The following is a 22,875-nucleotide window of genomic DNA, read 5'->3' as shown; positions in this document are numbered from 1 at the left end:
AGAATCCCCTAGGGCATCATGATTGGTTAGTCATGAGTCAGCTGGTAAAAATCCTGCAGCCCTTCAAGGATGTCACGGAGGAGCTGAGTTCCAGAAGTGCCACCTTGGCTGACATCATCCCTATAGTTAATCTCCTGGATGAACATTTGGAGGCCTTTAAACAGGAAGAGGGAATGACAGTTGAGGTGCTGCATTGTCTGGACGTTTTGCAGCAGCAGGTGGAAGAGAGATTAAGGCCTTTAACAGAACAGAACACATACATGCTCGCCACAGTCTGTGATCCTCGTGTGAAAGGGAAACTCGCCCTACAGTACGATTGTCTCTTATTGGTGAAGGACCTGCTGTTAGCAAAAGTCCATGAACAGGAGCACCATAGGCAGAGACAGATTAGGCGTGAAGCAGAGGTGGAAACAGCGGGCACTTCAGAGAGTTGTGCTGCTAGCCCAAGCAGGAGCAGCACTCTTTCAGTGACAGATAGTACCTTCTCCTCCACTTCAGAATGCCAAAGGCATGTTGCCCATAAAGATTCATCTGTTGTGCGATGGGCGAGAGAGAAATCAGCAGCTGGCATGAGTGACTCTCAGCCCACTCAAGCAAAGGAGATACCAGCACAGCTGTCAGTGACACGGTATTTCTCAGAGCCGACAGAGAACATGCAGACAGATCCGCTGGCATATTGGGAACACAAGTCCACTGTCTGGCCACACCTAGCCAAAGTGGCTCAGCGATATCTGTCATGTCCACCAACCAGTGTGCCCAGTGAATGTGTCTTTTCAATGACAGGGGATATCATGAGCCCTCACCGCTCAAGGCTGGCACCAGAGTTGAAGGAAATGCTAGTGTTTTTGAAAGTAAACCTGCCTTTGCTTGGACTTCCAAATTTTCCCTGTGAATGGCAAGATGAATAAAAGCAATTGAAAGCCTTGCAGCAGCTCCAACTGCCTCCTATGCTCCAGATAATATAAGACCTGAAACGCTATGCCTGACCATCCACTGTCCAGGCCGTACGTCCCTACAAGGGCCTGACCTGAAACGCTGTGCCTGTCTGTCTACTGTCCAGGCCTTATGTCCCTACAAGGGTTTGATTTTGATTGCTTTGCCTGTTCGTCCAGGCCTTATGTCCCTACAAGGGTTTGACCTCTGTCCTCGACTGCTGTGCCTGTCTGTCCAGGCCATATGTCCCTAGGTGGGATTCACCTCTGTCCTCAACTGCTGTGCCTGTCCATCCAGGCCTTATGTCCCTAGATCCTCTGTCCTCGACTGCTGTGCCTGTCCGTCCAGGTCTTATGTCCCTAGGTGGTATTCACCTCTGTCCTCAACTGCTGTGCCTGTCTGTCCAGGCCTTATGTCCCTAGGTGGGCTTGACTCTGTCCTGTATTGCTGTGCATGTCCATCCAGGCCTTATGTCCCTAGGTGGGCTTGACTCTGTCCTGAATTGCTGTGCCTGTTCATCCAGGCCTTATGTCCCTAGGTGGGCTTCATGTCTGTCCTCAACTGCTGTGCCTGTCCATCCAGGCCTTATGTCCCTAGGTGGGATTCACGTCTGTCCTCGACTGCTGTGCCTGTCTGTCCAGGACTTATGTCCCTACAATGGTTTGACCTCTGTCCTCGACTGCTGTGCCTGTCCATCCAGGCCTTATGTCCCTAGGTGGGATTGACTCTGTCTTCGATTGCTGTGTCTGTTCATCCATGCCTTATGTCCCTACAAGGGTTTGACCTTTGTTCTCAACTGCAGTGCCTGTTTGTCCAGGCCTTATGCCCTAGGTGGGATTCACCTCTGTCCTCGACTGCTGTGCTTGTTCGTCCAGGCCTTATACCCTAGGTTGGATTCACCTCTGTCCTTGACTGCTGTACCTGTTCGTCCAGGCCTTATGTCCCTACGTGGGATTGACCTTTGTCCTCAAATGCTGTGCTTGTCTGTCCAGGCCTTATGTCGCTAGGTGGGATTGACTCTGTCCTATATTGCTATGCCTGTGTGTCCAAGCCTTATCTCCCTACGTGGGCTTGACCTCTGTCCTTGACTGCTGTGCCTGTCCGTCCAGGCCTTATGTCCCTAGGTGGTATTCACCTCTGTCCTCGACTGCTGTGCCTGTTCGTCCAGGACTTATGTTCAGTCCTAATGGCTGAATCCACATTGCAAAGGGAAACCTCAGTCTCTGGCAATTCAAACTAGTAATCCTTCACAGCATGGATCCTTAAATAAAACAGTTTTCTTTAGTTTCAGGGCAGAGAAGAGAACTTCCTCTGTCTTGCTTATGAAGTCATGATCTGTTTGCAAATGCTTAAATCCTAACAATTTGTACCATTATACACTCTATGGGCCAACCCATTCCAAGGAGCCCTTTCCTGCTCAAAGGAACGGGAACTCTCCCCGTTGTTGCAGCCTATCTCTTACCACCTTTTGACCCATGTTCAGAACAAGAATAGATCTCCAAGGTACTTAGACTGTGGCAAACACAACACAGTGAGACCACGCTCACAGTGAGACCCTGCTCCAGGTCGCCACGCTTTGAAGGCTCGTGCTCCACTCTAGGGGCCAACCCATTCCGGGGAGCCCTTCCCGGCTCAAAGGAAAAGGAACTCTCCCCGGGTGTAGTCAACCTGTATCTACCCTCTGACCCATGTTGAACCGCTGTTTACATGGTAACCTCCTCCGCCTCAGCCTTGAAAATTCTCATTTGTATATCTGCTAACTCTACCAGATTTTAAAAGACCAGCGAGAGCTCACTAGACGCCAACAGAAACACCCCACTCTAGGGGCAAACCCATTCTAGGGAGCCCTTTCCTGCACAAAGGAAAGGGAACTCTCCCCGGGTATAGCCAGCCTGTATCTACCCTCTGTCTCTGTGCCTTGCTGCCATACACCAGATGACTCGCTCAACTCCTTGTGGTGTTCTGGCCACTATCATGGTTGCTCAGTGTGTTGTTGCTAGTCTTTCTGCTTTCTATGTTCCTCCTTCATTGTGCTGTAGGATGTCGATGCCACTTGTCTTGCCGCTTTGCCTGTCGTGCTGCCTTCGTGGGTTCATGCATCTGCTATTGGTGCTCTCTTTTGAAGCTGTGGTGTGTTTTTGACACTCTCGCTGCTGCTTTGTGCCTCTATTAAAGCACTCTTCTTGCCACTCCTGGTATCCCTTTGTCCCTTTAAAGTACCTTAGGCTATTCATGCCACTTTGCCACAGTCTAAGTACCTTGGAGCTGTTTTGTTGTTCTGATGATTGCTCCCCAGATGTTTAATCAAAATTGGTAATAAAACCCCAATTCTGCAGCCAAAAATAGGCTGCAAATACTTCCCCCACTGACTTTAATGGGAACCGGAAAACGAATGCACGTATCAATGTATCGGGGCGCCATTGAACGAATGCAACGTATCTGTGCCCCGACGAATACGTATCCCGAATGCAACGAATACTTTCTGGCTGCACATCCCTAGCATCCCCATCTCTACCCCCTTCCCCTGCCTGGCATGTCCCTCTCTTTCTCTCCCCACCCCGCACTGCAACAGCATTAATCCTTACCAGTGCTGGTTCCAGGCTTCTCCTCTTTCCCTCAGCAGTATGCTTATTGAGGTTCTTGTAGCATTGCATTTCTGCTTTTCTGCAGAGCCAGGGAGTCTGCCAGGAATTGTTTTTGGTGGACGGGGCCTGCTTCAAAGGACACCAGATAGCAAGCATTTTGGCTGCTTGAGAGGTGAGGGAGCAGGACTTGAAACATGGCATGGGCGGCTCTGGAGGGGGGAGCCCTTTCATTGATGGAAGGTGGGACTTGAATGCTCTTTGGCCCACAATGGCTTCCTGTAGTGGCTGGAGGCCTTGGAACACTGCAGCTGCAGCTCTAAAGCAACTTTTGAATCATCCTAAAATTAGGGTGAATATCGCTTTGAAATGATTGTCACCTTTGGAAAAATCTGGGAATTTATGGGTGAAAATCAGTTTCAACTGAACAGGAAGGATGCTATGTATAATGTATGGAGAGAGATCCTCAGGTAACCATGATGTAATCAGAGACCAAGAAAATGTGGCAGAAAGATACAGAAATATTCCCAGGTGTATTGGGCACCATCAGCCGGATTAAAATGGTCACTTTGATATGTTGCCTATACATATTATATATTATGAATTCCAGAAGGAAACTCTCTTTGGCATAATGTGAGTATTGCGGCAAGCATTAGCAATATATTTGAGAGATGAAGATCAATCCGCTTTGAAGCGCTGAAAAAAGTGCAAAAAGCGGAATATAAATCTAACTAAATAAATAAATAGATCTAACATGCCCTGGCTTAAGAGTGAGGTCACTGCTGTCATTTTGTGCATAAAACAAACCTATTTGGAGACAGTGCCGCAAATTAAATTGAAATGATTTTGACTAAAATAAACTACCATAGTTATTCTGAAGAAGCATAAGCTATTAGCATTACTACAAGGAAGCATAACTATACTGATTTTTCAACTGCAGGCAATGGCCTTTCCCTCTTGCTGTTTGCATTTGCAGTAGTCAGGCTGTTCTTGGGAAGAACTGAGAGAAGCGTCATGCCTTTGTGCCTTCCATCTCTTCAATGTAGTTATTATATTTAAAGATTGCTTTGTCCACAAAAGCCCAGGACCTATCTAAGGAAGAACATTAGTGAAGACTCTGGAAGAACAAGAACACAGCTAAAAGTAAGTGCAGCTCCCTTCTGTTTCCTCCCCTGCCGAAGAACTCCAAGTATCTTTGTCCTGTTCAGCCAAAAAAAAAAAAATTGCCTTAAATGATTTAAGGTTTTTGAAAGATCCTCCTTTCTAGTCATTCCCATCATTATGAATCTCCCTAAATAACAGCACCTCCATGCCAGTCTTCACGAGCACCCCAGGCACTCATCACAATGATACTTGTACAAATAGAGCATGCGAAACTAATAAAACACACACAGGAAAGGAGAAATTGAAAAGTTTGCTTTTATAGCTTAAATTGCTGATTGAAATCATGCAGGCACTCCAGGCATCACTTTCCCCATGGGCACAAAATGGAAAAAAAACTTTAACATATCAGACTCTAAAAACGTACATGTTTTGCATTCAAACCATTAGTCCATTAATTGCAAAGACAAGAAATAACGGTTATCAAATGCTAAACAAGTAAACAGTAAATATAATGAGAATTAATTTCCAGTGTTTCTTGCACTTAATTAATTATTGGGAAGACCATTTTAAAAATAAGGAGCAAGGGTATAATAAAAGATGTCCATCTTTTATTTAAAAAGGGTAAAATATGGAAATTCCAATATGGCCAAACTGAGCAGATGCCAGTAGGCTGAGTTCCTGGCTGTTTCCTGACCTTCCTTACCTATTTCTGCTTTTTGTCTTGTTGTTTTCTTCTCCTGGATCCTTCTATGATGGACATGGTGAGACGCTTTTCCTCTGCCACCATTGGGAATAGTTGACTCCTTTGTGATCTGACCACTGGGAAGTCTAACCCCAGATGTGTCCTTGGATAGCCAAGGGGTTGTTGGTGCCTCCAGGGTCTTGCCTGGGTTCTAAAACAACCATGTTGTCTTGGGGAAGAGAATTCCATCTATGCCACAGATTGTGGTGGATGCACATTTGTCAGTGTCCAGTGTGGTATCAGAACAGGTCATGCTTAGGAATCCCAGAGGAAATTAGACCAGTTGATGTGGCAGTTGTCAGCAATGCATGCTGAAGCATCTTCAGCTAAAGAGCAGCTGGTTTGATCTTACCAGCCGCTGGAAATAAAATAGTGATGCCTTGAGGGCCTAGTCAGTTCTTGGAGATCTAGAAGTCCTTGTCTACTGCTGCTTGCCCCAGGTAAAAGGAGTAAAGATCAAGTTTTGCCTATCTACCCCTCAGAATATTACATTAGAATAAATCTGGAAGCCAGTAACCCAACTGGAATTCATGTTTCCAGGTTACTTTAATTCTTTGGGTGACTCTATACTGGAGCTAAGGTCCTTGTCTAAATCTCAGGAGGACTTGTTAAAGAACAGTGGTGATCAAATCTAGCAAAAGGAGTATTACTAGATCTTCCGTCATGGATAGTAGTAACAATAGATGGAAGTGCATTGTCAAAATCGGTATGTCCAGGGTCAGTGGATCAACAGATAAGAGACCAGAACGATCCACTTGGCATTACTTAATTTCCTGCCAGTTCAGAAAAGAAAGGCTGTAAGACATATTTGTGGCAATGCAACAAAATATACTATATAAACAAACAAGGAGAAATTCGAAGTCAAGGGTTTCAAAAAAGAAAAATCTCTTTTTATGGGCAGAAGAAAATGTACAACAAATTTCTGCTTTGCGCATTTTGGGGAAAGAAAACATGAAAGCCAGTTTACTAAGCAGAAATCTCTTAGATCCATGCAAGTGGGAGCTGAGTAATGATGCCTTTCAAAAAATAGTAAGGAGATAGGGCACACCTCAATTAGACTTAATGCCAACTCATGAAAATGCCAAGGTACAGTAGGTTATCAGCTGGCGCAAAGAGAATGGCAGTAAAGGAATTGATGCATTAGTACAGAATTAATGTATGTCTTCCTTCCATGGACCTTGACAGGTTGTGTTCTATGAAAGGTAGAGAAGGAGAAAGCTCAGTTGGTTCAGGTTGCCCCAGACTGGCCAAGAACAACCTGATATTCAGATTTAATGAGATTAAACATAGGATGCTCTTTCCAGTTTGCAGGAGTCCCAAGTCTCCTATGCCAGTTTCCAATATTAATGGAAGATCCTTCTCCCATTTTAGTTACAGCATGGCTCTTGATATACGTCTTATGCTTAAACTGGGTGGGTTATTTTGCAAATATCTGGGAATACACATACTTTCAGGCCTGTATTTGGAAAATCTTTATTACAAAAAAAATATAGAGTCCTATCTACATATGATTCAGATACAGGTGGAATTAGCCAGATAACCCAGAAATCCTTCCTCATGATAATTCTAGGTAATGAGGGAGGTCTAGGCAATGTAATGAAAGATGGCCTTCCCCATATACCCCCTGCTGCTCATCTGCACATTTTAATGAAGGTAGACATTACACCTTTGTGGCTGGTGGCATGGCTTCCTTGGGTATCTTGAGGACATATTTCAAACATTGTCAATGGGTCAACACCTGGCATACAGGAAAGGTTAATAAATCATATACTGGTCTGCATCAAAAAGTTCTTCCTCTAGGTGCAGAATATTGTCTCAAATTCCTATGCAAATATCTGACTAAGTATCAAGGGAATAACGATGTATTTTTGGCCCTAGGGCATTTTGTGTCCTTTGAGGGTAAAACCAGTTTTTCAATTTCTACTCTGTAATCCATTGCCAGATCTTGATTCCTGGGATGAATAAGAGGTTTATACTTTTTGGTACTAATTAAACTTTATGTTCACATAGTTCAATTATGGCTTGGTTAAATTGTCAAACAGCTCTCCTTGAGAGCCCTTTTTGATTCTTTTTGAGGTTTTTGCTTGCAGAAGAAATAAGAAGAATAAGAGATATATAAAATCATGAGTGGAATAGAAATGGAAAATATAAATTGGCTGTTTACTCCTTCAAAAAATACAAATACCTGGGAATACTCTATGAATTAGTAAGTAGCATATTTAAAACAAATTTGAGAAAATATTTCTTTACTCAACACACAATTAAGCTCTGGAATTCATTGCCAGAGGATGTGGTAAAGGCAATTAGTGTAGCTGGTATTAAGTAAGGTTTGGACAAATTGTAAGAGGAAAAGTCCATAAACCATTATTAATCAGGTAGACTTGGGGAAAGTCATTACTTATCCCTGGACATTAGCAGCATGGGATCTACTATTTAGGATCCTACCAGGTACTTGTGACCTGGATTGGCCACTGTTAGATATATACAGGACGCTGGGCTTGATGGACCCTCGGTCTGATCCAGTATGGCAATTCTTATATTCTTATTTGATGTTAGTGATGGATTCCCCTCCAATTTGAGGATCTGATTTGGCACATTATTTGCCCTCTTGTATCTGTTTCCCCCCTCTTTTTCTCTTTGTTAATGTGTTAACCCACATTTCTGCTTAAGGGTTATTTGTCTTGAAGTTTTATTTTGAAATTCATAAATAAATAAAGAGAGTAAAATATAACAAATAAAATATAATGTGATATAAAGAAAGGAGAACCTTCCCTTTGTTCAGAGTCCACTCTATTCGCTACTGGCTTGGGGTGGCAGGGCATTGACCTCCCTCCCCCCCCTATAATTTGCAGGGATTTCAGTCTCAGCCAAAGGGCATAGAAGGGACATGGTGAGAGCCTCACCTTTGATCAAAAGTCTAGAAGCAAGCAGAAGCGGGCACAGTCTAGGTGCTTTGGCTAAAAGCCAACTGACCTATGACATATACATATAACATTTATTCACAGCTACAGCTCTTTCACATTTGTTTGAGGAATCAAATCGTGTTTTTTGAGGCACTACATTTGTTGGAAAAAACAATGGTGGTTGGAGGGTGGTTAACGATTATATTAAATTATATCTCAGGTAACCGGTTGAGGTACCGTTATTATATTTATATATATATATATGAAACCACCACTGTCCACCTTTACACATTTTCTATGTGATTCTACTAGCCTAGTGACCCTTTATACATTTTTTTGATAAGTGGTGGGTGAGAGTTTTGTTGTTACTTGTGTTATTATTCTCACTACAGTGGATATTTTGTGGTTTTTGATTTGTCACCTATACTGTTCTGCATCAAAAAGGGTCCCTTCATCGCCTTTTGACGATGACCGAGTACCTGTACAATATCGGGGTGGGTGGGGGAGAGGTTTACACCCTGCCACTTGACCCCAAGCAGGACATCATTACTTTATGATCATTGAAAAAGTCGAAGAACTAAACCTCCAGCATTAAAAGGTGCATATTCAATGGCTACGTATATATATGTTTTACGTACCTAAAATTCACTCTTACAATTTAAACAATTGCACAGGCATAGACACTGATCCATCTCCAGCACACCCACTGACACTCTCAGTATCTCCCTCTCAAGTGGTATCCCCTCTCCTGCTCCTTCCTATCTTTGCAACTGTATATCCAATTCACCGGTTTACTAGAAACAAACCGAGCCTTTGTTTCCCAGCTACGCCTGCGAGCTTTTGATAAATACATTAATGTTAAGGCTTGCAAAACAACAACCAAAAAAACCTATAAGGAACAATGCCGTTTTAGTTTCAAACGTGCCTGAACTCTTTGAACGGAAACACAAGTAAGTCAGGGGAAGGGAGACGAGGTGGGTCTGAGCGGGGCTGCCAGTGTAGCCTTGATCTCCTCAGCCTGGCAGAAGTGACAAGTCTGACTGCCCTTTAAATACGGAGGGAGCCAGGCACACGCACTCCTCTGACCGGGAGAGGAAGCCGAATGACTTTCTGGCTCTCTCCAGCCACAGGCTCCCCTCCCCTGTCAGCTCCCGATCGAGGCGAGGGAGAGACGCCACCCCTGGAGCCTTTCTGCTGCTGCCTCCGAGACATGCACTGAAGGAGCCGGAGCCGCCGCGCCCCAGCCATGTCCGGTAAGTTTCCGTGGGATCCCTCTACATGTTTCTAGCGCGCAGGGGAGACATCCGCATGGCAGAGAGCTTGGGATTCACGGCACTACCTTGTTACACCTCCGCAGAGTGGGGCTCTCCCGGGGGGGGGGGGGGAAGGTCTCGAGCTTGGGATTCACGGCACTACCTTGTTACACCTCCGCAGAGTGGGGCTCTCCCTTGGGGGAGGGGGGGGGGAGGTCTCGAGCTTGGGATCCACGGCACTACCTTGTTACACCACCGCAGAGTGGGGCTCTCCCGGGGGGGAAGGTCTCGAGCTTGGGATTCACGGCACTACCTTGTTAAACCTCCGCAGAGTGGGGCTCTCCTGGGGGGGGGGAAGGTCTCGAGCTTGGGATCCACGGCGCTACCTTGTTACACCTCCGCAGAGTGGGGCTCTCCCGGGGGGGAAGGGCTCGAGCTTGGGATCCACGGCACTACCTTGTTACACCTCCGCAGGGTGGGGCTCTCCCGGGGGGGGGGGGGGGGGGAGGTCTCGAGCTTGGGATCCACGGCACTACCTTGTTACACCTCCGCAGAGTGGGGCTCCCCCGGGGGGGGGGGGGGGTGGTCTCGAGCTTGGGATCCACGGCACTACCTTGTTATACCTCCGCAGAGTGGGGCTCTCCTGGGGGGGGGGAAGGTCTCGAGCTTGGGATCCACGGCACTACCTTGTTACACCTCCGCAGAGTGGGGCTCTCCTGGCGGGGGGGGAAGGTCTCGAGCTTGGGATCAACGGCACTACCTTGTTACACCTCCGCAGAGTGGGGCTCTCCCGGGGGGGAAGGTCTCGAGCTTGGGATCCACGGCACTACCTTGTTACACCTCCGCAGAGTGGGGCTCTCCTGGGGGGGGGGGGGGGAGGTCTCGAGCTTGGGATTCACAGCACTACCTTGTTACACCTCCGCAGTGTGGGGCTCTCCCGGGGGGGGGGGAAGGTCTCGAGCTTGGGATTCACGGCACTACCTAGTTACACCTCCGCAGAGTGGGGCTCTCCCGGGGTGGGGGAGGTCTCGAGCTTGGGATCCACGGCACTACCTTGTTACACCTCCACAGAGTGGGGCTCTCCCGGGGGGGGGGGGAAGGTCTCGAGCTTGGGATCCACGGCACTACCTTGTTACACCTCCGCAGAGTGGGGCTCCCCCGGGGGGGGGGGGAGGTCTCGAGCTTGGGATCCACGGCACTACCTTGTAATACCTCCGCAGAGTGGGGCTCTCCTGGGGGGGGGGGGAAGGTCTCAAGCTTGGGATCCACGGCACTACCTTGTTACACCTCCGCAGAGTGGGGCTCTCCTGGGGGGGGGGGGGGAAGGTCTCGAGCTTGGGATCCTCGGCACTACCTTGTTACACCTCCGCAGAGTGGGGCTCTCCCGGGGGGGAAGGTCTCGAGCATGGGATTCACGGCGCTACCTTGTTACACCTCCGCAGAGTGGGGCTCTCCTGGGGGGGGGGAAGTCTCGAGCTTGGGATCCACGGCACTACCTTGTTACACCTCCGCAGAGTGGGGCTCTCCTGGGGGGGGGGGGGAGGTCTCGAGCTTGGGATTCACAGCACTACCTTGTTACACCTCCGCAGAGTGGGGCTCTCCTGGGGGGGGGGGGAAGGTCTCGAGCTTGGGATTCACGGCACTACCTAGTTACACCTCCGCAGAGTGGGGCTCTCCCGGGGGGGGGGGGGGGGGAGGTCTCGAGCTTGGGATCCACGGCACTACCTTGTTACACCTCCGCAGAGTGGGGATCTCCTGGGGGGGAAGGTCTCGAGCTTGGGATCCACGGCACTACCTTGTAACACCTCTGCAGAGTGGGGCTCTCCCGGGGGGGGGGGAAGGTCTCGAGCTTGGGATTCACGGCACTACCTTGTTACACCTCCGCAGAGTGGGGCTCTCCCGGGGGGGGGGGGGGGGGAGGTCTCGAGCTTGGGATCCACGGCACTACCTTGCTACACCTCCATAGGGTGGGGCTCTGCCGGGAGGGAAGGTCTCGAGCTTGGGATTCACGGCACTACCTTGCTACACCTCCGCAGAGTGGGGCTCTCCCGGGGGGGGGGGGGGGGAGGTCTCGAGCTTGGGATCCACGGCACTACCTTGTTACACCTCCGCAGAGTGGGGCTCTCCCGGGGGGGAAGGTCTTGAGCTTGGGATCCACGGCACTACCTTGTTACACCTCCGCAGGGTGGGGCTCTCCCGGGGGGGAAGGTCTCGAGCTTGGGATTCACGGCACTACCTTGTTACACCTCCGCAGAGTGGGGCTCTCCCGGGGGGGGGGAGGTCTCGAGCTTGCGATTCACGGCACTACCTTGTTACACCTCCGCAGAGTGGGGCTCTCCCGGGGGGGAGGTCCCGAGCTTGGGATTCACGGCACTACCTTGTTACACCTCCACAGAGTGGGGCTCTCCCGGGAGGGAAGGTCTCGAGCTTGGGATTCATGGCACTACCTTGTTACACCTCCGCAGAGTGGGGATCTCCTGGGGGGGAAGGTCTCGAGCTTGGGATCCACGGCACTACCTTGTTACACCTCCGCAGAGTGGGGCTCTCCCAGGGGGGAGGTCTCGAGCTTGGGATTCACAGCACTACCTTGTTACACCTCCGCATAGTGGGGGTCTCCCGGGGGGAGGGGAAGGTCTCGAGCTTGGGATTCACGGCACTACCTTGTTACACCTCCGCAGAGTGGGGCTCTCCCGGGGGGGGGAGGTCTCGAGCTTGGGATTCACGGCACTACCTTGTTCCACCTCCGCAGAGTGGGGCTCTCCCGGGGGGGGGAGGTCTCGAGCTTGGGATTCACGGCACTACCTTGTTCCACCTCCGCAGGGTGGGGCTCTCCCAGGGGGGGGAGGTCTCGAGCTTGGGATTCACGGCACTACCTTGTTACACCTCCGCAGAGTGGGGCTCTCCTGGGGGGGGGGGGAAGGTCTCGAGCTTGGGATCACGGCACTACCTTGTTCCACCTCCGCAGGGTGGGGCTCTCCCAGGGGGGGGAGGTCTCGAGCTTGGGATTCACGGCACTACCTTGTTCCACCTCCACAGAGTGGGGCTCTCCTGGGGGGGGGGGAAGGTCTCGAGCTTGGGATCCACGGCACTACCTTGTTACACCTCCGCAGAGTGGGGCTCTCCTGGGGGGGGGATGTCTCGAGCTTGGGATTCACGGCACTACCTTGTTACACCTCCGCAGAGAGGGGCTCTCCCGGGGGGGAAGGTCTCGAGCTTGGGATTCACGCACTACCTTGTTACACTTCCGCAGAGTGGGGCTCTCCCGGGGGGGAAGGTCTCGAGCTTGGGATTCACGGCACTACCTTGTTACACCTCCGCAGAGTGGGGCTCTCCCGGGGGGGAAGGTCTCGAGCTTGGGATTCACGGCACTACCTTGTTACACTTCCGCAGAGTGGGGCTCTCCCAGGGGGGGGGGAGGTCTCGAGCTTGGGATTCACGGCACTACCTTGTTACACCTCCGCAGAGTGGGGATCTCCTGGGGGGGGGGGGGAGGTCTCGAGCTTGGGATTCATGGTGCTACCTTGTTACACCTCCGCAGAGTGGGACTCTCCTGGGGGGGGGGGGGGGGAGGTCTCGAGCTTGGGATTCACGGTGCTACCTTGTTACACCTCCGCAGAGTGGGGCTTTCCCGGGGGGGAAGGTCTCGAGCTTGGGATTCACGGCACTACCTTGTTACACCTCCGCAGAGTGGGGCTTTCCCGGGGGGGGGAAGGTCTCGAGCTTGGGATTCACGGCACTACCTTGTTACACTTCCGCAGAGTGGGGCTCTCCCAGGGGGGGGGGGAGGTCTCGAGCTTGGGATTCACGGCACTACCTTGTTACACCTCCGCAGAGTGGGGATCTCCTGGGGGGGGGGAGGTCTCGAGCTTGGGATTCATGGTGCTACCTTGTTACACCTCCGCAGAGTGGGACTCTCCTGGGGGGGGAGGTCTCGAGCTTGGGATTCACGGTGCTACCTTGTTACACCTCCGCAGAGTGGGGATCTCCTGGGGGGGGGGAGGTCTCGAGCTTGGGATTCATGGTGCTACCTTGTTACACCTCCGCAGAGTGGGACTCTCCTGGGGGGGGGGAGGTCTCGAGCTTGGGATTCACGGTGCTACCTTGTTACACCTCCGCAGAGTGGGGCTCTCCTGGGGGGTGGGGGGGAGGTCTCGAGCTTGGGATTCACGGCACTACCTTGTTACACCTCCGCAGGGTGGGGCGCTCCTGGGGGGGGGAAGGTCTCGAGCTTGGGATCCACGGCACTACCTTGTTACACCTCCGCAGAGTGGGGCTCTCCTGGGGGGGGGGGAGGTCTCGAGCTTGGGATTCACGGCACTACCTTGTTATACCTCCGCAGGGTGGGGCTCTCCCGGGGGGGGGAAGGTCTCGAGCTTGGGATTCACGGTGCTACCTTGTTACACCTCCGCAGGGTGGGGCTCTCCCGGGGGGGGGAAGGTCTCGAGCTTGGGATTCATGGCGCTACCTTGTTACACCTCCGCAGAGTGGGGCTCTCCCGGGGGGGGGGAAGGTCTCCAGCTTGGGATCCACGGTGCTACCTTGTTCCACCTCCACAGAGTGGGGCTCTCCTGGGGGGGAAGGTCTCGAGCTTGGGATTCACGGCACTACCTTGTTACACCTCCGCAGAGTGGGGCTCTCCCGGGGGGGGGGAAGGTCTCGAGCTTGGGATCCACGGCACTACCTTGTTACACCTCCGCAGAGTGGGGCTCTCCTGGGGGGGGAAGGTCTCAAGCTTGGGATCCACGGCAGTACCTTGTTACACCTCCGCAGAGTGGGGCTCTCCCGGGGGGGGGGGGGGGGGAAGGTCTCGAGCTTGGGATCCACGGCACTACCTTGTTATACCTCCGCAGAGTGGGGCTCTCCCGGGGGGGGGGGGGGTGAAGGTCTCGAGCTTGGGATCCACGGCACTACCTTGTTACACCTCCGCAGAGTGGGGCTCTCCCGGGGGGGGGGGAAGGTCTCGAGCTTGGGATTCACGGCACTACCTTGTTACACCTCCGCAGAGTGGGGCTCTCCTGGGGGGGGGAAGGTCTCAAGCTTGGGATTCACAGCACTACCTTGTTACACCTCCCCAGAGTGGGGCTCTCCTGGGGGGGGGGAAGGTCTCGAGCTTGGGATTCACGGCACTACCTTGTTATACCTTCGCAGATTGGGGCTCTCCCGGGGGGGAAGGTCTCGAGCTTGGGATTTACGGCACTACCTTGTTACACCTCCGCAGGGTGGGGCTCTCCCGGGGGGGAGGGTCTCATACAGTTTTTGGTGGCAGGCACTGAGCAGTTTGGATGCATCGGTGAGTCCATGCAAGTTAGTGTCTGAATCGCCTGCAAGTCTGAGAGCATTTCGGGGTCCATCTCTGGGAGAAGCTCTCCCATGCCTTCAATTCAATACGTGTGATTACCTCTAAAGGAATTTTTTTTCTCCACGGACCAAACTGTAGAAAGTGTCCTTGGCGAAAGACAGAAATGCGGCTGGCTACCCGCAACTGTCAGGTGTTTTCTTTCAGAAACTAAAGATTGAATTTCTACCGAACTGACATGGGAAAGGGAAAATAATAAATGGCAGCGTAAGCCGGTTCTAAGTAACATGGCTTAGTACAGGTGGCTTGCTATACTGAGGTTCTGGACTGTGGGAGCCATATACACGAGGTATGTTAATATCACTAAAAATTAAAAGGTGGGGCGTTTTTCGCTGAGAAATAATATTTCAGGCTTTAGGATAAATTGCTGTGATTGCATTCTCTGAAAGAAAAGTAGAAAGAAAGTTAAGAAACCAACCTGGCTTTCACTGGCCTTTTAGCACTGCCTCTTCATTTGTATGTCCCGCAAATGTAATGCTAATAATCCCGCAAAATATGGCGGCTTAGAGGTGTGGCACACCTCAGTACTGACATCACAGCACAGTGTGATGTCAGCCGAATATGATGGCTGAAATGAACTTTGAGCTGCTCATCCCAATGCAACAGAGAATAGCAATAGCTCCTGTACAATTTAAAGCAGTACTACCCAAAGCTTTTTGACTATTGCATTCTCATATTTATTTCTTACCTGAGGTGAAATAGGTGTTGGAGGCCTAATGGAAACTTCCCTGCTCCCCTAAACAGCAGTGGTAGAACAGCATCCGATTTTTACACCTGTTATTTATTACAGATGTTTTTATGTTTGTTGCAATTTATTATGAATGTTTTTATGTTCACCACCTAGGGTCGTTGGTATACAAGCACTTTAAATAACATAAATAAATATTTGACTTAAGCAGTGGTCTTGTAAGAAGTAAAGTTGAAGCTGGCAAAGCCTAAAATGGAGGTGGAAACCAGTACAGGTGTTGGAGATCATCATTGTAACACATTTGGGCATGCTTGGGACAGATATGGAGGGCATAGGGTTGAGAGGTCGTTTGGAAGAGATAGAGGAGGGGATTGCTGTTGGGTTGCATTTGGGAATTTCTATGCACATCTATCCAAAGTGAATGAAGCTCAACTGGGCAGACTGGATAGGCCAGTTTTGTCTGTATTTGCTGTCATTCCCTATGTTACTGTGTTATTCCTCACCTCTCTGGAAATAAATCAAAGCTTGGTTGGGTTGATCCTCTGAGACTGTATCTCGCTGCAATATGAATGTCTCGGAGAATAGAAAACTTTTTTTCCAAACACACAAAGCAGGATGCTCAGAAGAAAAGATGCACAACTTTAATTTGGATGAAAAAAATGTTTTTGAGACAGAAAATAAAGTAATACAACCAGCAGTAGGGAACAAGAGGAAAGAAATGGGCCATCTGATATTTTGAGGACCATAAGAGGTGCTCATGTTTACAATACAAGCAGACAAACCTAAAAGCGTGCAGCTGGAATAAGAAACCTGGAAAAATCATTTCCCAGTAGTCCTAATAATTCTGACTCTGGAGGACCACCCTTGGATTTATTCCCACTGGCTGCTTTCATGTTCTAAGCTTTATGTCAAGTGCCATAAAATAAGCTTGGATTTTGCTGAATCTGCATTCTTCAGATTCAAGGATTTGAGAGGAGCAGTTAAAAGGTGTTTCTAAAATCATTAAATAGGCTTCAATTTAAATCTAGCTTCTAGAGACAAGGTCTCTATTAGTCGTGCAGATATGCTGTCCTGCCAAGATCATAGCACATCATGATTTCAGTCTGGAGGTACGGATTATGCTGACATCATAAAATTATATGAAAACATCAACGATACTCATTCTACCCCACTACTCCCATTCAAAACAAAAGAAATATCTAATGAAATGTTATTTATGATGTTTATATCATGTCGTTTCAGAGTGTGCTTTTCATAAATTTCAATAAAAGTGCAAACATAGTAGAAGCACATCATGTGCTAAAATGGAAGAAAAAGATTGATATGTGAAAATGAAACATTATAAAGGATGTAGAACCAAAACAAAATGACATAATTGTTTTCCATGCTCACTACTATCTGACAGTTGTCACCCACTTAGGCTGTATCCACTGAGTTCTGGCTAGGAGAGATTGGAAGGCTGTTTTCTAAGTTTCATTGGTGGAGGGAGAGAACATTGACATCTAGGAAGACCTTCCTAATTGCAAGATTTCAGTTGGACAAGATTTCATTTTGTTTAGAAGCACTGTGTAAAAGATTTTTTTTTCTTGAATCCCATGCTGCTGAAGAGAGCATAGAATCCACACAGTGAGCAGGCTGAAGATGCTCAAATGCTCAAGAGACTTTAAATACTGTATCTGTGTGACTGCAGCCTTCAGATAGCTTTAACTTAGTTGGAGTAAATATATTTTAGTTTGTGCATTAGAAAGTATCCATTTCACTTGGGCAGAGAGCAACACTCAAATTTAACAGGATTAAAGCAGCTGTAAGATATTACAACCTTAACCACGAAGTGGAATTGAGGACAGAATAGAGGTGCTGAAAAATCACATTTGTATGTCCCGGATACTCTGTGTAGGGAAGGGGGTGTGATCCTATGACTACTGGAATATTAAACTTTGAGTTAAGTGAAATCTTGGGATGTGGCTCTGAGTCTTTTCTCTGTTAGAGATTCTCTTTGTCACCTTAAACATATCTCTTTACCTTCCCGTGCTTCAGTTTAATAAATTGGCATTGGGTAATTGCCATCACAGCTGGATTTACAGCTTAAATGTATAGTACTTGATGTACGGCTTTCAATGCTGATTTTTTGATCCAATCTATATAGAAGTTGGGGGGGGTTAGGGTGGGGGGTTGTTATGGGGGATATGGCACTGTTGTTGTCATATATATCCTTTATTGTTTTATGCTCCTTATATGAATGTTTGACCGTTCGGGGATCACTGTGATATTTTCTGTTGTGTTTTTGATCTAAAACCTAATAAACATATTGGGGGGGGGGGGGGAGGGGGGGAAAGAAAAATAATCATAACTCTTTCTAGCACGGTGATGTGATATGGTTTGTCCTGATATTTCTGAGATAAAAATTTTTTAAAAACAAAAATCATTTAGAGGAAGGAAATAAATTATTTCTTCTGGGTTGACGAAAGCTATGTTAGTACCTATTTAGGGTAGGTTTCTAGGAGGCACTGCTGTTTTCATTTGAGTGGCAGGAGGAATATTAGGAGCATTTTTGTCTTTCCACTAGAAGCGTTTTGTTTTTGTTTTTTTACAGGAAGTGAATTAGGCTGATTTATATAAAATGTTTTTAGCTAGCAGAAAATAGTCTCACCAGAATTCTAATTTAGTGTACTTCAGAACTATGCGAATGTTGCTGTCTTCAGAGTATAATGCTTCTTTCTCGGGCAATAGATATTCTCCAGTCACAGCAATATATATTTTACCTATGTGTCATGCAGTATTTGCATATTTCTTTTCCCTTTCACTTGTATGGTCCCTATTTTTGCTGTTCCTGAGCAGGTTATTGAAGCTAGTACTCTCATGTCTCTTCTTGAGTAAGGATAAACTTTATTAGTCAAAGGTTTCCTTCCTTAGTGTGCTTATGGTAAAAATCTTTCGTACAGTAAGTCTCATCCTGGCCAAACTGTAAAGCTAATCTGGAACTCAAAAATCACCATGGGGGTTGGCTGCTCAAAAACTCAGCTTAATTCCCAAACCTTCAGAGACTTTATGGATGAGTAGGGAGCACAGACCACAGGGGTTAAGGGTTGATTAAAACTTAAAGCTGTGGTATGTTCCTTGGGGGTTTTCTTAGACTCTTTCTTGTCATTTGAACCCCAAGTTTCTATGGTGGTTAAATCTTCCTTTATCAGATTGCGGCAACAAATGCCTAAGAAGGGTCTCTCAGTGATTATCCATTTCTTGGTAGCTATTCAGTTTGACTTTGGTAGCTCCCTTTATCAGAGGTTACCAATAAAACTCTTTAATTGACTGCAGCTCCCTCAGAACACAGCGGTGAGAGAATTGACTAGGACCAAGCCCAGGGATCATATAATGCCGGTTCTGAGGGAGCTGCGTTGGCTGTTCATTGAGGGCAGGGTCACATTTAAAATTATAGCTTTCATTTTTAAATCGCTACAGCAGATGTGTCTGGAGTATCTTGTTTGTCTTTTAACTCAGTACTCTCAAACAATGACTTTAAGATCATCACATTGAGCCCTATTGGCTATTCCAATATTAAAGCAGGGAAGGCTAGGGGGACACCAGGAAGAAAACAATTCATATTTTTCGTGTCTGTACTCTGGAATGTGGTTTTCTTGGAGACAAAGCAGGAGCCAGTCTTCCCCCATCTTTAGAAAGAAATTAAAAGCCTGGTTGTATACTGCATTTTTAAATTGCTGTCCAGGGATATAGCTGCATGCTCTATTGACTTCTTAGGTGCTGGTACACCTCATGTCTTGAAGAAATTATAAGCCTGACCATATTTTATAGAAATAAAATACAATATTAAATCTTACCAATATGTTTAATCTTTTTTATATTTTGTTTAAATTTAATCTTATTTTAACCTTAATTGTGGTGGTAAATTTATGCTGTATGGTGTATTTTATAGAATTGTAATTGTATTATTTGTGTAAAGTTTTTCTAATATTGTAATCTGCTTGGGGGCACTCCAGTGTAACTATACCGAATTTTAAATTGGAGCAAATAAAGCATAAATCACTTAATAGTTTAACACATCAATTAGGTTAATTCTTTATATCTTAAACCTAAATTTTACTTGACTATAAGACTAGCCAGATAGCCTTTGTATGTATTTGTTGCCTAAAACTGACTCTTTATTCAATATAAAATTTACTAAGGGTGAATTAAAAGATCTCTGTTTTTCAAAATGTTTCCATTTAAAATTTAAATCACTTTCCATTTCATGTTTCTACAAATAATTATAAAACAGAATTAAATTATCTGAACAAAAAGCACTTTACAGATATTTTATACAAATCTATAGAATATATTAAATTAGACAAAAACATCTGTCATACTTTGGTACCATAATATCAGAAAAGGACACGCATTTCTAAAGACTGAGCCAGTCTAATGTCACCATGGTGATTGTACAATCATTAAGCAAACCTGCTTGATCTGTTTCAGGCTCCTGATTGTGAGAACCAGTAAATGTTGTGGAGCAGATATCATGGTTCTTATGGCTGTGGGCAGACCAAGCATCACTCTAGTAGTTCATAAAAATGAGATCTAAACCTATCTGAAAACATGGAAGGAAAAACTCTACAATACATACAAAAGGAGCATATTGCAACTCACTCATTAACAAAGCTCTTCATGTCAATCCAGCTACTGATATCAAGAAAACATATGTGCCCAAACTTAAACATCAAACTAAAGCATCAACACCGATTAGTATTTTTATAGCTACTACTATGAAAGTCTGTTTCTAACAGGGTCATTCATCATTTTGCGATAGGCCGTTATCGTGCGCGTTATGGCAGTATCTCACGCGATGAACAGCGCATCGCAAAATGCGCATGCAAATGTACAATTAATTTAAAAGTAGGTGGAGCTTGGGTGGGATTAATGTAACGTAGGGCTTGGTAGCGCCGCATGTGATAGGTATCGTACATTATCGCGGGTGTTTAACGCGGTAATACCTACACCTTTTTTCTTCGTGGTATGGGCCGAAAATTTTTTTATTGTGGCCGGTATCACGGACCGCGTTATTATCGCAGTGCGTACTGTGCACGATAAAAACCGCAAACATTACCAACACACGTACCAAGCATTCTTGGGCCAATAAAAATGCCTGTTTTTACCAGGTTAACCTTCCTAAAGCATTTTGTGTGTCAAGTGTACTTGTACATGCATACATCATGTCTCGCCAGGCTCGCCACACATGACAGCATGTGAAAGAAGAACAACCTGAACAATAGCTAAGGCCCCTTCCAAGACATCTGAGGGAAGTATCAGCAGCACAGGCAGTGGTTCCGCTGTCATGGCCTCAGGATCCAGCCCAGCAACCGGCACACAGGTGGCCACGGCGTGGGAGGTACAAGGAGGCATCTTTCCTCTACAAACATTGTTGCTGGGCATGTCTGAGGACTTTGTGGTCAGCAAGTATCGCCTCAGCTCTCGGGCACTCCTGAAATTATATGAAGACATCAGAGGGGATCTGGATCCAGTCACAGCAAGGTCCTGCACTGTCCCCGGCCTCACCAAACTCTTGGCTGCCCTCCATTTCACAGCAAGCGGCTCCTTCCAAACCACAGTAGGGGTCATGGGGGGAATGTCTCAAACCACTTTCTCTCGCTGTCTGGACCAGGTCCTCAAAGCAGTCACTGACCGCATTAATCAATATAAAATTTCCTCATGACAGGCAGGACTTGATGGACTTGAAGAGAGGTTTCTATGCCTTCGCACGCTTTCCCAACGTCATTGGAGCTACAGACTGCACTCACATGGCCATCGTTCCACCCCGTCAGAGGGAGGAGACATACTGCAACAGAAAGCTCTTCCACTTCATCAATGCGCAAGTGGTCTGCGATGCTCGAATGTGCATCCTCAACATGGTGGCCAGGTACTCGGGAGCTGTGCATGATTCCTTTATACTTAGGCAGTCGGGGCTCTTTGACAATTTTGAGGCTAAACTATACGGTGGCACTTGTCTCGTAATTAAGACACACTTTTCTTTCTCAGTTACATCTCTGCCAATGAGTATGTGGCTAATGGCACCCAAATGGGGGTGGGTCTGTGGGGAAGGACATGATCAGTGGCATGACAACTTCCTTGTGCAGCTGTCTATGCAGGTAATTGGTGAAGGCCATGCCTTTTTCTGCCCATGTTTCAAGAGGCCAGCCAAATTAGTGTATGCAAACAACACAGGGGACCTAAAGGTTGCTGAGTGAGGGGCCACTATATGCATTGCACGTCTTTATTACCTAAAAGGCCCCATTCCTATCCTCCCTGTTACAATGTCTCAGGTGATTTGTTTTTTTTTTAATTTTTTATTTATTGAATTCTTTCAAAATATACAAAGAATATCCTCTTTGCACAGAAACAAAGAAACAAATCATATATTAGTACACAGTAAGTACCGTTTAACATTTTAAATAAATAAAAACATTTCACTTACATTGTCCTCAAATATAAACTGAAAGGGGGCTTATGCCTGAATTATGAGGAGATTAAACAGAAGAAAATATTTGTAATAAGGTATAAGCTTAGCGGTTAGGCTATTTCTTTATTTTTCTATGACTCATTGACACTCTGGATATTGGGGCTAGGTAACACTTTTTTCTTATTATCCAACAGTGCCTTCAATTGCTCAGGAACAAAAAAAACATAGGTAATATTATCCATTTTTAAGATACAACGGCACGGATACCTTAGAATAAATGCAGCACCCATGGAGCGAGCCTCTTGCCGCATGGCAAGGAACCCTCTCCTCCTTTCCTGGGTTGCCTTAGCCAGATCGGGGAACACTTGTACTACCTTACCCATAAACTCCACTCTCATATTCTGAAAATAACTTCTCATAATTAAACTAAGATCCTGTGAGTATATAAAAGACTCTAGGAGGGTTGCCCTCTCTATAATTTCAGACGTAGAAGTCTCTAGGAAGGCAGTTAAATTTGCCATATCAATACTAGGTGTCACTGCTTCTTCTCTCGTTCTTGCATGAGGAAGAAAATATACTTTATTAAATATTGGTATATTTTCAGGTGCAATCTTTAGTACCTCTATCAGATATTTCTTCAGAGTTATCCTTGGTTGTTCTCCAAGAACCTTAGGAAAGTTAATAAACCTAAGGTTCAAGTTTCTAGTCTTATTTTCCAGCTGTTCCATTTTCCTATTCAGGTTAACTCGATCCTGGACTAGTGCCACCTGGATATCTTGGAACTTCTTAGTCTGTTCCTCCAGAGCTTGGATCCTTTGTACTTGATTCTCACTCCTTGAATTGAAGTCTCGGGTAACAGTTTCTAG

At 47.0% G+C, this 22,875-nt stretch overlaps 1 protein-coding gene across 2 annotated transcripts in view; it reads left to right on the top strand.

The window, feature by feature from the left end:
• Window positions 1–9,249: 9,249 nt before the first annotated feature.
• The window catches only part of LOC115095541 (synaptotagmin-15-like), a 118,243-nt gene continuing 104,617 nt past the window's right edge, over window positions 9,250–22,875 (top strand). Inside the window, exon 1 of one of the 2 annotated variants that reach the window (XM_029609431.1) lies at window positions 9,250–9,517. In XM_029609431.1, coding sequence (XP_029465291.1) covers window positions 9,511–9,517 — 7 coding nt within the window. In that variant the 5' untranslated portion in view covers window positions 9,250–9,510. The remainder of the gene's footprint in view (window positions 9,518–22,875) is intronic. The other variant, XM_029609430.1, reaches the window with a different exon arrangement.

Source organism: Rhinatrema bivittatum, chromosome 7 (assembly GCF_901001135.1).
Source record: "Rhinatrema bivittatum chromosome 7, aRhiBiv1.1, whole genome shotgun sequence".
Taxonomy (NCBI): domain Eukaryota; kingdom Metazoa; phylum Chordata; class Amphibia; order Gymnophiona; family Rhinatrematidae; genus Rhinatrema; species Rhinatrema bivittatum.
This window is presented reverse-complemented; position numbering and strand designations above follow the sequence as displayed.